This window comes from Leiobunum rupestre, chromosome 8, assembly GCF_980474605.1.
Source record: "Leiobunum rupestre chromosome 8, qqLeiRupe1.1.hap1, whole genome shotgun sequence".
Lineage (NCBI taxonomy): Eukaryota > Metazoa > Arthropoda > Arachnida > Opiliones > Sclerosomatidae > Leiobunum > Leiobunum rupestre.
The window spans coordinates 54,877,522-54,895,819 of record NC_143391.1 but is presented as its reverse complement, the minus strand read 5'-3'; the positions used below and the strand labels follow the sequence as shown (position 1 = coordinate 54,895,819).

The following is an 18,298-nucleotide window of genomic DNA, read 5'->3' as shown; positions in this document are numbered from 1 at the left end:
ATTGATTTAAAAAAACTATCGATTAATTAAACATTTTAATAATATTTTTACATAGCTTCGATAGTATCCAGAGATTGTACGATTGTTATTACGAAATGAAACTAATTTATTTTATAATAAATATAGGTAGTAAAATGCTGCAAAAACCTCTGACTCTACGTTCAATACGTTAAAATAGATTACAATACGTAAATATAGGTGAAAAAATACTAGAAAAACACGCATACTATTATTTTTTTTAATTTTTGGAAATACACAACATCCACCAGTTACTTCGCAATGACGAACTGGCTGCTCTCTTTGTCCCAGGAGACATGACCAATGAGTTGGCAAAGTACGGAAAAGACTCGTACATCCAAGAATTGGCAACAGGTGGCGCAAAAAATTACGCCTTGATTTATACGGAACACGTAATTTTTTGCGCCACCTGTTGCCAATTCTTGGATGTACGAGTCTTTTCCGTACTTTGCCAACTCATTGGTCATGTCTCCTGGGACAAAGAGAGCAGCCAGTTCGTCATTGCGAAGTAACTGGTGGATGTTGTGTATTTCCAAAAATTAAAAAAAATAATAGTATGCGTGTTTTTCTAGTATTTTTTCACCTATATTTACGTATTGTAATCTATTTTAACGTATTGAACGTAGAGTCAGAGGTTTTTGCAGCATTTTACTACCTATATTTATTATAAAATAAATTAGTTTCATTTCGTAATAACAATCGTACAATCTCTGGATACTATCGAAGCTATGTAAAAATATTATTAAAATGTTTAATTAATCGATAGTTTTTTTAAATCAATATACCTACTTTCTAATGTTGTCCTACCACCATATGTATCAACGCTATTCTAAAATAAATCATTTAACATATAGTTATTCTAAAATAAACCATTAACTTAATATTTAAACTTCTAAATAAAACAATACTTTACCTGGACGTATACTATTTTGCTATTAGATCCACCTATAATCTATAATATAATTTATCATTTATAAAACCTTTAATTATTTTCATATAAAATATATTATAAGTAAATTACCGCATTGTTGATGTTTAATGATTCACCTTTTTTCGAAGATATACAAATATTATATCTTGATGCACCGTAATCAGTCGGTTTTTGTTTATGATTTTTAATTAACTGAATACTGCTTACTGGTGAATCATCTTTTGGATTTTCCAAGTTAATATCTTGATGCATTTTCTTTACATTGGATTCAATAGATTCATTATTACTTCCTAATTTAAGCAATTCTTTTCTCTCTCTCTCTCTCTCTTAAAGAAATCTTATTGTAATAAGCTTAAAAATTTAGGAATAAACTTATATTATAGGATGAAGAAAAGTCAATAGACATTTATTTGTAAATTATTCGCAATTTTATTTATTTATTTATCTATTTATAAAACGAACTACAGTTCGGTCTCTGGGAGGCTTAGGGTAATGACAGCATCCCATGAAATCGAACGCTGAGCACTCCTCCCGTCGACGGCTTCTCTTCGACCCTCTTCTTCCACAGTACGTACAGCGGAGATGGGGCGGGAACTCCTTTATAAGATGCCCTGGGATGTGTTTGGTATAGACATTACCATGTCGAAAAATTACTCCCATTTGATAATGCGCGCACTCTCGACCCCAGCAAAAGAAGAGTTCTCCGCCTCTTACTGCCAATTCTTCCGTACATTCGCCGCAGTGAAAGCAAATCATAGATTCGGTTGTCGTACCGACGTACTCATTTCCCGAGGCCAAAGTTATGGAAATAGGATCCATTACTATAAAATTAGTAAGAATGAATGAATGAATATAATATATATACAAAGTTTAGAATTTACAATTGACGTATATCTACGTACTTAGTCCCTCGAGCCGATTCCGAAACAATTCGAATTGGCTGTTTTCTTAATACTATCTCTCAATTTTTCTGTTTACCCTTTTTATACTCGAAAAAAACAATTTACAACTGACATCATAATTATAAACTGGGGGCGGGGGTAGAAGAGAAAACTTTTCGAAAACCAATCAAATTTAGTTATATCAAAATCAAAACAGTAGTCCTCCAAATTGGTAGTCAAACCAAAAAATAAGTAATTAAAAATTTAAACTATATTCAAATTTTCCTAATGAATCATTATCGAACATAGGGCTCTAGAAATCGTTATCATACTCGTATCTTATTAAACGGTACAGATGTTTGTGAAACAATTTTGGTCAGGGACACTTTACGTGTTTCACTTTATCGATTTAAAATCATAGTTTTAAGCAAAATCGTAAAACTAAGTACTTACTTTCTTAATTACAAGTACGCTAGGACGTCGCTCGTAAATTGCTTAGCTTAATCAACTTTTTTCCTGTAGCGGATTTCAGGAATGGAATGGTTTTATAGTACAAAAATGACCCTCTTTTATACGAGATGAGAAGTATGTGGGCACTTAAAAAATTAGATACCACTAATGATTATTTCGCTGTATACTTAAGTTATTTCTAAAAAAAATATTAAAATCAACTTAAGTACCCCTGTACTACCTTCTTTGTTTTCGAATTTCAGATAGCAAAACAACACTTAAGTTGAATTCCTTTTATTAAAATTGATACTTTAATATGGTTAGAAGTATATAAATTAAACAAGAAGTGTACCCACTTAGCTTAATTTGAGCCCTTCCAATGCATCCATAAAGTTTACGAAGCAGACGATGGTAAAAATAGAGGCCACCATTGAGAATAGAGGATTGAAAAAGTAGAGTGCTAAGCTCAGTAAACATGTATTTGGGTTTTGTCCTATATGAATTTTCACGTTTTCAGAGGGATTAAACATTTTATACTAATTTTAAAAGTCGCGTTACTTCATTTTCTTCGCGATTTATATTTTAAAGGTTATTTTTTATTGTCATGGTCTTTTATTTTGAATTGAATTTAACCCTGTATTTAGCGTTATTTCTATTCTAACACTCAAAACCTATAATCAAACTAACTTGCAAACCCTCAATTGGCAATATTTTATAAATTAGATTTATCTGTAAAAGTTTTATTTTAACATTTCTAATATCAAATGGTTGACAATATTTTATTAATTAGCTTTATCGGTTCGCTGTAGTCGCGTTACCATGTTATCTGCGTCCGTGCGAAACGGAAATCAAACGAAATTACCTGGCGAGCGAAAATAATAATTAGTGCACTTCTTGTATTATTTATATACTTTTGCTATGGTACATTTGATTATAAAAATTTATAAATTACCAAACCCCTCCTCCCACCTCTCACCGTTTTTTAAGTACCAAATGAAGTTATTATTTCAAGTGATTTCTGATTTGGCATAAATATAGGAGGGAGCATTCTACATTTTTACATTCTTCGTAATTACGAGCAAGTTTAAGGGCTAAATATTAGCTATGGAAAATAACGTGGATATGCGTGTAACTAAAGCAGTTCTTAGGTTTTCTTTTAAGCCTGATATGCCAAACGAAAAACAATTTTCGTTTAGAACGTTAGAAATAATGTTAAGAAAATATAAAAACTGGTATTTACGTGAATTGAACCTGCAAGAGGACGAAGGTTACATCGACGTCCATCTAGCTACCCATGTCGTCATTGAGAAGATTTTTCAAAGATTGGGCCCTCACTCAAGGGAATACATTAACGTAAGCTTGAAATTTGTTTTGATCTAATTATTATTATTATTATTATTATTCGATTCAAAACTTTGATTATACAACATAAAAACTTGCGGAGACTAAAGCGTTAGTAAGTTAGTGTATGAATGTATGTATGTACGATAGTGGATATATGAGACAGTGATAAATTGAACTAGTGAATAGAAGGTATGGATTATCTTTTAGCTTATTATTTTGATTTCTTTACTTTATAGATCGAGAGACGTATTGTAGGGGTCTCGGACGAGGACGAGGAAAAAGTTAATGCAATGCTAGATGTTTTTTTACACGGCGATTTACCCAACGCTGAATAAAACGAAGCATCTTCATCTTCGGTGAAACGGGTACCGACTCCAAAAATTGAAATTAAGGCAAAAAAAATGAAAAAAAATCTGTATAAAAATAAAATAAATAAATTTATTTTGATCCGAATGTGGTTTTTGTTATGGAACCAATGACAATAAGCTTTAAACTTGGCTTACTTTGATAAAAAACGTCTCTTATTCCCCAAGAACATGTATATTTATCGAGAATGTACTACCTCTATTAGATATTTTGGAGGAAGGGCGAACTAAAATTTATGCTTGTTTACGAAATTAATTAGCATATTTTTTTTAAAAAAAAACAAATGCATTCATGTTAGGATATGATTTACGGAAAATGTACTTTCATGGGCTAGGCTTAGAAATTTAGTCTTAACTATTTACACTTTACAGGTTTTTAGGTCTAGCTTTAATTTTTTGCGTATTGGAAAATGTATTTCAGCATATTATTATAAGTAAACTTTTAGTGTTATCAATGTCCACCAGTTAGGAAATGGTTTATGGATAGGAAAATATTTATAAACACTAAAGACAGAGGCAGAAACTAGGAGATCAGAGGAAAAAGATTTTTGAGATGCCCCTGATGTGATAGCCTACATTGAAGATGTTGAAATTGTTTGGTGAGAAATCACAAAACCTTTAAAATAAAATAATTGATTTTCCGTATTTAATTTTTTTCTTAAAATCCTACTACTATGCCAAGAATGTATTTATTTATTTATTTATTTATTTATACTTAGGGAGAATGAATATGTCGATAATATTTTTAGCGTTTCTCCAATTCCACCCGTTGAGATCTTTTAATATCACTGCTTTGAGAACCATGGCGCCATCTAAACTTTGAAATAATCCTTAATTAAATATATTGATAAAAGAACTCTAGTGATGACACTTCCACTATTTTCAGTGACGTACCGATTCTCACGTGACTTTCATTTTCTGTGCGCGCGCACCCGATTAATAAGATAACTGAACTTTGAGCAATGGATTTTTTTTCCCACTGGTACTTAAGATATGCCGTCAGGGTAGTCATGGGAATCAATTCTTAGTTATCTCAATAAAGAGTCTTAGCATTGGGAATAGTCATTGAAGGTCACGCTGAAAAGTAAGTTATAATAATAATAATCAGCTAGGCTATTTTATTATATTTAAAATGAAATTTTTAGGCATTCTTTTATATATATATATTGGAAATGTATTAGACAGAAATTAGGTCTAGTAGGGGTAAGATTAGCGTAGAAATTAAGTTACTATCACGTGACTCGTTCATTTTTCTGTGCACGCGCACGTTTAATAAGATAACTGAACTTTGAGCACTGGATTTTTCCACCGGTACTTAAGATATGCCGTCAGTGTAGTCATAGGATTTTTCACTCTTAATAAATACTTTAAAATGTAAAAAATAAGACTCATTATTGAAAAAAACTTAACACATAGCCATTTTTTAGCAATCTTCTACGTAACTCAATTTTCCAAGAGGATTGTTTTCCGTAAACATTTTCAAGTGAGAGCTCGATTTTGATATCGTCAACGTGGTATTTCCAAAACTCTCCTTGAGTAGCAAAGGGTTTTTTCCAAATACTCAAGTGGGTTAATATGTGCCGTCAATCATTAGAGGCAGTTTAAACTGTCAGAGAGAGACAGCCAATAGAATTTGAGGGTTATTTGAAGTTTAGATCACGTGATGAATTATTCTCAACAAGATAGGAATAAATTAATCTTCCGTGCGTCATTTCTCTACGGCACATTGACGAGTAAAGACCTGCTGACGGTTCGCTCAGTCTTTTCTACAGCTTGACAAAGGATTTCTACCCATAAAGTAAGTAACTATTTTTTCTTGGTAATAGACTATATTTTTAGACATATTTAAAACAATTTGCATATTGAAAAAAGCATTTATATTGATAATTTTAGCGTAGAAATTTAACCATATTGATAAAATTAGGTTTAGTAGACTTAGGGGTAAATGTAGGCTTAGAGAATGTATCATTTGAAACTATAGAACGTATTTGGTCTAGATCAGCTATGGACATTGAAGTGTATCGACTTGAAACGTTTCGTCACTGGAAAAATCCGCACGTCACTAAGGAGCAACTAGCGAAGGCTGGATTCTACTATATTCAGCGGGGCGATGAAGTACGATGTTACAAATGCCATGGCGTATTAGAAGGATGGAAATCAGGAGACGTACCAGAACTTGAACATGCTAGATTCTTTACAAACTGTCCGGCTAGGGATAATTCACCATCGGAAAAAAAGTACCTTTCGCTAGAATGGGACATTCCCCCGACGCCAAAAGCAACTACGGTCTCTGACAAAAGCTTCTCACCTGTACCAGAAGAAGACGTTTGTAACTGTCCTTCGGATGTCAGACGATACTGTTGCTAAACACTACAAATACGTGAGTTAGAACTTTTAATTAAATTAAGTTGCAGGAGATCGTTTCACCCCATTTAAATGCCTGTAAACTTAACTACTTTAATTTGTTTTAATTGTGTAATGTACAAGATAACCATCTAATGGAATATCTGATAGTACCTACTAACATGTAAAACAAAGTTCTAAAATAAAAAATTAAATGTAAATAACTTGTTTTTATTGCCTAGAGATTAGAAATTAAGGGGTTCGAAAGCGATAAGCAAACGGGTAAAAATCTAATCTCCAGATATCTGCGCGAGGAAAACTAATTTTGGAGAATGGGGATGGGGGAAAGCAGGGATGTACCCAAAAATGGACCAAAATGGACCAAATGTACCCCAAAAACGACCAAAGTCACCATTTTCGGCCCTATGTACCCCATTTCGGACCAAATGTACCCCAAACTGGACCTTTTAGCTTTATTGTAATGTTAAACTCCCATAGAGATTCCCCTAAAAAGAATAATAAACTGGCGGTCCAATTTTGGGTACATTAATTATTTCGGAGAGATAAAACTAATTCTGGCAAACTGCTGCGATTTATAGCGAATGGGGAAAAAGCCAATTTCTAGCGATTGGGATCGATAGTATGAGAGATAACAATTATGGTTGTTTTTATTGCCTAGAGATGGGGGAAAGCAACTGGTGATTAGAAGGGGTGAAAGCAATGGGGGAAAGGAGCTGGTGAACGAGAGATAAAGTATCCAGTGAATGGGGGTTGGGGGAAAGCAACTGGTGATTAGAAGGGGTGAAAGCAATGGGGGAAAGGAGCTGGTGAACGAGAGATAAAGTATCCAGTGAATGGGGGTTGGGGGAAAGCAACCCGTGAACGGGAGAATCTGGTGAATAGAAATTCTGGTGATTGGAAATTCTGGTGATTGGAAATTCTGGTGATTGGAAATTCTGGTGATTGGAAATTCTGGTGATTGGAAATTCTGGTGATTAGAAATTCTGGTGATTAGAAATTCTGGTGATTGAGATGGGGGCGCGGGTGGGGGAGGAACGGGAGAGGCGCGGGTGAACGGCGGGAGCCAAGCTCTTTGTGTCTATCCGGTGATTGAGAATGAAATTCTCATTCACCGGATAGACACCCTTCTCTCTTTTATTATTATCCATTTTTGAATGCCGCTTCGAAAGCGTGATGTTCATTTCGGCGTCTAAACTTAAACGTTATCATGGCTGAGGGAAAGTTTGATATGACGAACGGAAGTATAAAGTGTAAATAAAGAATATTCCGCTCTAAAGCGCTACCTCGTCAATTATTACGTTATTACTTTGTGCTATTTTTCTAAGGTTGTGGGGGTGTACCTATTTATCTCGGTGGCAGAAATAATGAAATAAATAAATGAGATGAGATGATCAACCATAAATGTTTAACTTTATACTCTTGGAACGTTTCCTCTCACGGATAGAGCTTTGCGTAACAGATAAATTAACCGACAAAATTTCGATTAATCATAAATGTTTTGGTTAACTGTTTATTTATGGCGATTATCCTGGGATAGACATGTGTCAGATTTATAGCCCGGTGTACCGGTAAGATTGAAACCACACCACCGGAGGTCTATCATCTGAATGCTCTACGCCAGCGTCCACAAGCCCGGACAGGTGACAAACCCAGCATGGGTAGTAGAACCCTACTACGGATGGTCACACCCTCTACGCAAGCCGCTCAACCCAGCAGAAGGTGCAGCAATGGTTCGACCAGCTCGCCACTTCGCACACAGCAGTCCTGGGGTAGACAACGATTTAACATGCAACAAAAAATATTTTCGGAAAAGTTGCTAATATTTATCCAAACGCCAAGCTCTACTCACGGATACAGATGTCGCCACTAATATGTTTGCGCTGCTGTGAGTGTGAAGTTGTGAAAATTTGTAAAATGACGTTACTAGTACCGCACATTGAACATTTCGAAAAGCTCAAAATGCGGCAGAAATTAAAAATTTACCAGGCACATATGATATTTACATATTTGTAACAAGGAAGTAATAACGAATAACGTAACACCAAAATTTTAAAAACTGCGCCTCCTAGCGACGAATTTATAGCTTCCCCCTAGGAACACGTGGTTCACGTTGGTGGCATGCGATTGCCCTAAAAGAATTTATAGCGTTAACAAAAATTAACAGTCTTAAGTTTTACCAAAAAACTATTAAACATTAGTTTTAGGGTTGGAAAAGTCCATTTTGGAGCATGTTGACCCGAGGTTTCTTCCGAAACACGAAAGCGAATAATCAAATCTTTTCAAACGTTTACCAGAAAACGTTCCTTTAAATCCATTCCGTAAATATTTCCAGTTTCCCTTCGCGAAAAAATCCCCAAAAAAATATAAAACACCTCGAATTAATTAAGTGGTCCAGTGGACTGGACCACTAACCTCCTCCGGGTAATTTTTAAACTGATCATTTGCCTACTGCCACCTCTTTATTTCCCACGCTGACGTCTGATATTTCAAGGTAAAAAATGCCTTTGCCATAGGAAACCTTTATTTCATTAACTATTTGAGGGTGCTGCTGTTGTTTAAATCAATTTTGAATGGCAATTTTGTTATAGATGTTTAATTGTTCATATATTTTCCGGATAAGAAAAAACACGTCATAGTTTTCAAATGTTCGTTTCACTGTCTCAAGAAAATCGAACATTTTTATTAAAGGTTGGCTGTTTGCAGGGGCATAATCAGGATTTGGTTCCGGGGAGGGCACACAATGAAAAAAAATAAAACAAGAAGTATTGTACATACAACCATACGTTTCAGGGGGCACGTGCCCCCTGTGCCTCCCCCTGGCTGTACCACTGGTGGTTTGCCGACTTAAAACGATTTGGAACCGTATTGAAACGATTCCAAACGGCTACAAATTGCTTCGAAGCGATACCCAGCTTCATGCGTGAACGTAGCAATATCCACATATATTTCGGAGATGAATAATTTGGTATTTTGGCTGAAGTCATACACCCTAGATATTGCAAATCTTCAAAATTGTTATTTCTTTAACGAAATAGACATATATATAAATTCGTGATTCTAAGCATAACTATTGAATTGTTGGTTTAAACAATGTTTATCCGAAATATTTTTCGGTGTTTTAAAAAATAATGTTATAAGCAAAATGCGTTATTTAACAAAAACAATATTTAAAAAAATTTTGTTTTATCCAAATTAATAATGTTGAAATATAGAACCACAACCATCGTGTTTTAAATATTGTAGATATAACAGTCAGTTTATGATATTGATCAAGGCACTTCATTCATTTGTATAAATCTATCCCATTAATAATTATTGCTATATTTCGTATAATTTTAAGATAATGACTATCCGACTCCGACCACTACCCCTTACTCTCAAACAGGCTCGTAACCTTGGTCGAAACGAGTTGGTTAACCCCCGCAAATATTGTTGCTTTAAAAATATTATTAATAACGTGTTAATAATTTAAAAAAAAAACATTAATACCGTTCTGTCGAACGTTCTCGAAATTCGACTTTGAGTATAAAAAAGAGATGTTGGGAACAAGTTAACATTAGTTAATTTAGTTTTTCCCACTAACCAACATGCCAGTAATCAGCGAAGAACAACGCTTACAGATCATTAACTCGCGTCAAGGAGGAGCGACTTGGAGTTTCATAGCGGCGGCAGTAGATTGTTCGGAACGGGGAGCCAGATACCGCTATGCGCAGTTTCTTCGTCATGGAACGATTTCGGTAATGGAATTATTTTTGTTTTCCAAACGATTTACCTTATAGCAAGTTCTTTATATAACCAATAAATATTTACGTATTAGAATCGTCCTAGAAGTGGTCGTCCGAAAAAGACTACGCCAGCTCAAGACCGAGAGTTAACCAGAGATACGGGCCCAAGTAAAATGTTTTTTGGGCACGCGTTATTCGCACGCGGGCTTCAAAACACAGGAAAACTTCCCCAAGACTCCAGAACCTGCTGTCCGATATTAGGCTTAAATTGTTAACGAAAATTATTTACCAAGGACGGTAAGTTGCGTGTCCAAGTCGTAGCTTTTAGAGAGTATCAGTGTCGAATAAAGATTCGGTCAGACAATTAACTTTAAAGCAATAGAAAGTTTCAACGTTGTTGTAGTTGTATAGAAAGTGACACTAGTCATCCTAACTTTAGAATTATCGTTAATAAAAGTTTTAATTGTATAACTTAGGTGGTTTAATCTAGTTTTTAATTATTTTATACACAAGTGCCAACAATGAGTTATATTATGTCAAGTAAGTTTCTAATTGCTCAACAATCTAATCGTGGAGTCTGGAAATGACTAACTCAATTTTAAATCTATTAAACACCACGAATAGAGTAAAGGCTGCGTGACGTGATGGCACTTTACCCATGCTTTTCCCGGTAGATAAAAAAATCGCGACCAAAATGGCGACCATGGCCAAAGCTACGGAGTGCCATTACTCTATATTAAAACAAAAAAATCGTGTGCGCGTTTATTTCAAGCAACTAGAAATCGTGCGCATAAAAGGCGTTTTCCACAAAACCGATTCCCTTCCTTAAGTTTGAAAGCCAATAACTCGTCACCTATTGGTCTTTGAGACCTGGATTTAACACTTCGTAAATATAAATTGACCACCCCGAATCCATTTTAATCATTTTCAGTGGAGTAACTCTTTTATTTTAAAAGTTGTCCAATGATATTCGTCAATTCCGGATAAGTGTTATATTTCTCGACTGAACTGATGGTCGTATCTGAAAGAGGGTCGAAAAATATTAAGAATAAAATTGGTTTCATCTTTCTATCAGTAATACGTTTTGAGAAATTAAAAATTAAGTACCAAAATTCCAACAGGCAAAGACTTATTTAACAGAGTGTACCAAAACTTCATATAATACAGTATAATACATTAACACCATTTTATATTTATACATTTTAACCAATATAATATTTTAACAATGTAGAATAAACTTAAAACCTAAAAGTATAAATAATCCGTAATTCGTTTAGATTAATGATAACGCCAGCTAAACCTAATTCGGAAGTGATACGCAAAAACCAGTTACAAATAATTATTGTCTTTTAATAAATGGTAAAACATCACAATAACTTCTCAAAATGCGCACCTTGGGCTGCTATACAAAAATTACAACGCCGTACAAATGATTGACGAAAGATTTCAGGCTTGTTCCGAATAGTCTCACATCCATCAATAATGCGTTGACGAAGGTCATTAATGTCACGGACATCTGTTTTATAAGCAAGGTCCTTCAGATATCCCCAAAAAAATCGCAGTTGTTTAAATCGGGAGATCGAGGCGGCCACGAAATAGATCCTCCTCGTCCTATCCACCTTAAAGGAAATGTTGCATCAAGGTGATCTCGCTCTGCGTGGCTGAAATGTGGTGGTGATCCATCGTGCAAGAACCACATTCGCACTCTAGTTCCCAACGGGACGACTTCCAATAGCTCTGTCAACGATTCCTGAAGAAATCGTAGGTATGCCTCTCCATTTAACATAGGCGGAAGAAAATATGGTAAGTTAAGTTAGAAGAAACCACCTATGGACTGTGAGAAGGATGATAAAATACGCGAAAAAGTAGATTAGTCCATAATTAAAAGGGATCATATAGCTAAATCTACTTTTTCGCGTATTTTATCATCATTCTCACAGTCCATAGGTGGTTTCATCTAACTTAACTTATCGTATATACTATTCTCCACCACACTCCCAACTTTTCGGCTTTCCGTTGCTATATACAACGCGTTGTGAAATTTTTAATGTTTAGGCTTAGTTTCTCTTTTAGATTTGACAGTCGCCAGCCAGATTTCCCGCACGGTACTGATGAGTTCCAAATATATAGAACGAAACCGGTCTACCGTTGGAATTTCTGGCTATTTTATTTATTTTTAGTTTAGTTTATTACTCGAAGATCTATTTGATCCGAGTTTCGCGTTTTTTGTTTGCTCGAAGACCTATTGGTACGAGTTATTAGTAAGTTTTTTTAATTTCTTCAAATTTGTTTAGGATTTAGCTATATTATCCCTTTTAATTATGGATTAATCTACTTTTTCGCGTATTTTATCATCCTTCTCACAGTCCATAGGTGGTTTCTTCTAAATTAACTTATCGTATATACTATTCTCCACCACACTCCCCCCCCCTTTTCGGCTTTCCGTTGCAATATGCAACGCGTTTTGAAATTTTTAATGTTTAGGCTTAGTTTCTCTTTTAGGTCTGACAGTCGCCAGCCAGATTTCCCGCACGGTACTGATGAGTTCCAAATAGAACGAAACCGGTCTACCGTTGGAATTTCTGGCTGTTTAGTTTATTACTCGAAGATCTATTTGATCCGAGTTTCGCGTTTTTGTTTGCTCGAAGACCTATTGGTACGAGTTATTAGTAAGATTTTAATTTCTTCAAATTTGTTTAGGATTTAGCTTTATTATCCCTTTTAATTATGGACTAATCTTCTTTTTCGCGGAAGAAAATATGGTCCAACTAAATAGTCCCCGACAATGCCACACCAAACGTTGAGGCTAAAGCGCTCTTGTTGAGTTGCGACTATAGTTCCATGTGGGTTATTTTGGCTCCATTGATTATTGTGCAAATTGACTATGCCGTTCCGGGATAAATTGGCCTCATCGGCTGTTAGGATAATACTTGCGAACTGTGTGTCATTCAGTACCCTGTCCCCAAATCACTGACAGAAGTTGGTACGTCTAGGATAGTCCGCGTCATTAAAGTCTTGGACTTTTTGAAGATGGAAAGGGTGAAAACGATGACCACGTAGGTTTCTCCAGACCATAACATGATTGACACCTATCTGTCTTCCAACTTGGCGGGTACTTGTTCCCGGATCATCATCTAAAATTGTAAGTACCTAACATTTTAACAGAAAAATGTAAAAAATTCATAACTAAAAAGTAGTTATAAACCGAGGTAGTTACCTTTTCTTCCACGTCGAGACGGTTGAAGTTTACCGCTCTCTCGTAAGCGCCGGTCTACAACTTCAAAAGTTCGCCTATTCGGTACCCTGCTTAGTGGGTAGTGTTCTTGATACAAGCTCCGGGCCACATCTCCTCTTCCTTCGGCTCGTCCGTACCTCAAGTGCATATCCGCGTATTCAGCGTTAGAAAAATGTGCCATCAATTTCGCCATTGTGGTTACAAAGTAAATAAGTTTCCCAAATAACCAGATATTTTATTCTGATTTATTTGAAAAAAAGTTCAAAATACAAAGTTAACATTGTTGAGAGAGATAAAAAGAATATTTCGACTGGTCTAACCAAATAGACGAACGTTCTTGGACGTGCCATATTAACCACAGAACGAATTAGACAAACTTAAAAGCATTCTTTTAGAAATCTTATGCCATTTGTATCTTTAATTTGGATAATTAAAATCGTTCGTAACGAAAAAATGTTTTTATTTTATTTGGAACCGTGTCAATAAAATTAAAATGGCTTTGTCTCATTTTACTTCTAAAAGGACATTAGTGAACTTTTGCCACTTGTTATTAAAGTTTATCGCCTCACGGATAAAAAACAATTGATAGTTTAATAGTCCGGGCTTGTGGACGCTGGCGTAGGGCATTCTGATGATAGGCCTCCGGTGGTGTGGTTCTTTTCTTACCGGTACACCGGGCTATAAATTCTGACAACATGATAGTTTAATGAAAACAATTTGGTTCAAGGAAGAATATTGTTTCCCAAATTTAAGGCTGTGTCTGGGTTTTTGGGGTAGTTTTTTGGGAGCCCATATCTCTGAAACGAAGCACTTTGGGACTCATGTTTATTAGACATGTTTTACTCATAGAGACCCATAGAATGCATATAGAAAGTTTCAGTTCTCTTATCCGTAACACCCTGTATATCGACCTGTCAAAGGCGTTTGACAGGAATTCACACCCACGCCTTATCAACAAGCTCCACCATCATGGACTATCTGGTTCCCTCTTACATTGGTGTGAGAATTATCTATCGAACAGAGTGAACTACATAAAATGCAACGTCAGCTACAATGTAACTTGCGGTGTTAATCAAGGGTCCTCTTTAGTACCCCTACTCTTCAACGTGTATATATGTGATATACTCTCTAGTGTCAAACACTCGAAAGTCTTCCAGTTGGCAGACGATCACAAGTTTGCGAAAGAAATTTGTCGTTACTCACACTGTATATCGTTACAGGACGACCTAAATCAACTTTCGTTATGGTGTGGTCAAAATAACATAACAATTAATGCCGCCGAGACTGTTCTGGTTTCATACACCAGAAATATAAAAACTATTTATTTTAATTATCAAATTGACGGTATTTCCCTAATCCGAGTAATAACCGCCAAAGATCTCGGTGTGTATTTTGATTGTAAGTTGCTTTATAGCGACCTTGTTGACCACACCCTAGTTAAAGCCAAAAAATTGTTGGGTGCCTCGTTTCGTAAATCACGCCAACTTAAATAATTCAAGTGTCTTTTAACTCTCTTTAATTCACTCGTCAAATCGTCAATACTTTTTGGCTCGATTATCTATGCTGACACGTGTAATTCCAATATTGATAAAATTGAGAATATTTTTAAGAGGTTTATTCACCTCTTTAAGAAATTATCAAATTGGGACAATATACTTTCTCTGCGTTTGGATAAATTTTAGGTCACTTTAGTTAAGACCGATATTAAGTTTTTACACCATGTCATTAATCAAAATGTTATTTGTACTGACCTTTTAAAAAGTCTTCATTTTAATTGTGGAACATTTAGGTCCAGAAACAGAAATTTATTCTATGTAACTAATGTACAGTGTCCTACGATCAATTGAATTATGGACAGTTATAACAAATGTGGTTCTAAAATAGACCTTTGTAACCATACTTTACTTAAAAATGGTCCTATATTTTTAGTCAAAGAATAAGTTATTTTGTATAATATTTTACCAGTTTACAGTAAAAACCAGCAAGTTGTTACACAGTTGTTCTTCATCGGGCTTATTAAATTACAAAAACATTCGTCGCTTAAATGAGTTTACAATTATGTGTTTTTGTAATGTTATGCTAATTTTGAAAGTGATATATATCCACGGGTACAAGAAATGACACGTTACAGAGTGTAGTAATTTCATAAATTCGACTATAAGGGGTAAAAACAGTTTTAAGAAAATTATAAAATACTTAGTACACAATTAAAATCATTTCAACATAAAAATATATTGAAATGAAATATAAATAAACAAAATTTATTCTACACCAACTAGTATTACTTGATTATTTGTCCACTTTTTGTTATTGAATAAATCGTTTTTAGAACTTAGAACCGTATTTATTAAAATTGCCCATTAGCCTTTCTATGGTACGGTACTGTTTATTAGATACATAAAATAAATTTCGGTTTCTGGGTATGCGTTTTCCACAGTTAAAATTTAACGATTGTAAAATGCTGGGAAAATTAACATTATTATTTACAATATTGAGTCCATTCGTTAAGTTGAAAGATTATTAAAATAATCACCTAAAAGTTTGTGACCATTAAAAGTTTTATATAAATAAATGAAATTTTTATAAACTATCCCAATTTTCACTATATTACTTGCACAAGTATCGGAATAAATCACCGACCCATAGAAGATAGTACTTTTAACTAGTGTATAGAATAGGGTAAGAAAGCAAGGTTTGGAGTTTTACTGACGAGATATTTTGTATGACGCTCCCAACAGATTTTTAGATATAGTCACGACGTTATCTATGTGGTCATTGTAATATAATTTGTTATCGAGGTAAACTCCAAGATCTTTAACGGTTTTAACTTTAGTAAGTGGGACACCATCTATAGAATAATTATAAAATATTGGCAGGGTCTTTCGTGTGTAACTAATGACCACCGTTTTCGTGGTATTTATTGGAATAATATTCCGACAGCACCATTGGAATATTATTCCGACAGCACCATTGGAATATTATTCCGACAGCACCAAAGATTAAATTTATCCAAATCTATTTGTAGCAAATGACAGTCTAAAATATCGCGAATTTCATTGGCGAACTTATGGTCGTCAGCCAATTGGAACACGCGAGAATGTTTGACTCCTGTGGGAATGTCATGTATATAAACATTAAAAAGCAACGGTCCCAATGACGACCCTCGCGGCAGGCCGCATATGACATCATTATAAACGTCAGTCATTTCCCCGTTGAATTTGATGTAGTTGACGCGATTGGATGAGTAGTCTTTGCACCATTCCAACATGGAACCTGAGAGGCCGTGGTTATGAAGATTTTGGATAAGACGAGGGTGGGATACCCTGTCAAAAGCTTTTGATATGTCGATATATACTCAGTCAACTTGACCACGGGCGGTAAAAATCGGGTCGCTGTAGTTGACGAAAGTCAGCAGATAACTTTCCACCGACCGTCCTTTTACAAAACCATGTTGAGTCTCAGTTAAGAATAGTTTGAACCAATTATAAAGATAGCGCCTTACTGTAAAGTCAAAGAGCATAGCTAGTGATCCTAACTGAGAGATTGGTCGTAAATTGGCTGGATTGCCTTTGAAGCCTTTTTTTGAATCGGTGAAATGATAGCCGTTTTCCCCGCCAGATGATAATGATAGTTTAAAAATAAAAGTTAGAGGTTTTTTTAAAAGATCACTGCAGCCCTTCAACCTAAAGTTAGGTATACGGTCGTACCCAGATGAAGTGTTCGGTTTCAGTTTCTTAAAGGACTCGATAATGTCGTCTTCGGTGATATGAAGATTAATTAGATTATTTAGTGATATTGCGTCACTTTGCGATATAACTTCGGGAATACAGTTATCACTTCCTGCGCTAGCGAAAAGAGTTGAGAATTCCTCAGCTAAGCAATGGCAGTATTGTCGGTTATAGGGACGTCATTCTTGACCAAGGCAATGTTTTGGCGAGGTTGTAGTCCCAAAATATTTCAGAGTTTTTACCTGCAGAATCGGATATTTTCGTGGAGTGTGCTGACTTGTTACGGGCAATTAGATTTTTCAATATTGGCGCGTTGAGCTCTAAATCTTTCCTTATGTACATCACTGGGTGTACGTTTAATTTTTCGATGTAAATATCTTTTTTTCTTGAGTGATTTTATCTTATCGTAGGAGAACCAGTTAGGGTAGGTCAGGGTTAATTTTGGTTTTTTATTATAATTTATTACTTTGTTTTTTTCTTTTAGGAACAGTGGTGTTGAGAGCGGATATTAATTCGGAAGTGAGTACATCGACAGCAACGTTAACGTCCGTGCTGGAATAGAATGCGGACCAATCAATGGACGCGACGTACTGATAGAGGTGTAATTAATTGCCTTCAATAAATGATAGATGGAGCCAAAATTTTCAGAGGTGTATAGAAGTCCAGCATGGTAGGTAACGCAAAGAGCTGATTGAAGCGGATCTATTTTAACGACAGGACAGTGGCTCTCTACGATTGCATTATTATCGCTTACGAGACACAAGTCTAAAAGATTGCCTTGGCTGTTCTTCGTATTATTAATTTGGGAGAGATTATAAAAGTTGATAAAATCGATTAAAAATTCAGCTTTTTGCTTCACGTAAAACTCACATCTACTTATGGTGCATTCCGGCCAATCGATTTTGGGCACGTTGAAATCTCCCAAAAATCAAAAGTCGCCGTCATACGATGAAAGTTTAGCTTTCAGTGAGGTGAAGAGTTCTTCGTATCTGTAAACTGGTGTAGTAGGGCATAAGTATATATTTCCTAGTAGAACTTTGCGATTGTCTGTCTAAAAAAATTCAAGCCAGACAGATTCATAATTTGACTCGAACTCCTCCCTCCTTAAGCACTTGATGGAGCGAGAGACAGTGATAAGAGCGCCTCCACCATGGGTAGCCCTATCGGATCTGTAAGCAATATAATTATCTGGAAAGTGTTCCGTATCTAGATCGCCAGGACAGAAAAACGATTCGGTCAGACAGTAAACTTGAAAGT

The 18,298-nt window shown here is 35.3% G+C and overlaps 1 protein-coding gene across 1 annotated transcript; it reads left to right on the top strand.

Annotated features, from left to right (window-relative positions):
• Window positions 1–5,720: 5,720 nt before the first annotated feature.
• On the top strand, window positions 5,721–6,436 carry LOC149933733 (death-associated inhibitor of apoptosis 2-like). The gene is made up of 2 exons (XM_090157059.1): window positions 5,721–5,787; window positions 5,987–6,436. The coding sequence occupies exon 2, from the start codon at window positions 5,994–5,996 to the stop codon at window positions 6,354–6,356; it is 363 nt and encodes a 120-aa protein (XP_090013185.1). The 5' UTR covers window positions 5,721–5,787; window positions 5,987–5,993; the 3' UTR covers window positions 6,357–6,436.
• The last annotated feature ends 11,862 nt before the right edge of the window (window positions 6,437–18,298 follow it).

What these genes read in the sequence shown, in the direction of transcription:
- LOC149933733 (XM_090157059.1), top strand. Translation starts at nt 5,994, where the DNA reads ATGGACATTGAAGTGTATCGACTTGAAACGTTTCGTCACTGGAAAAAT.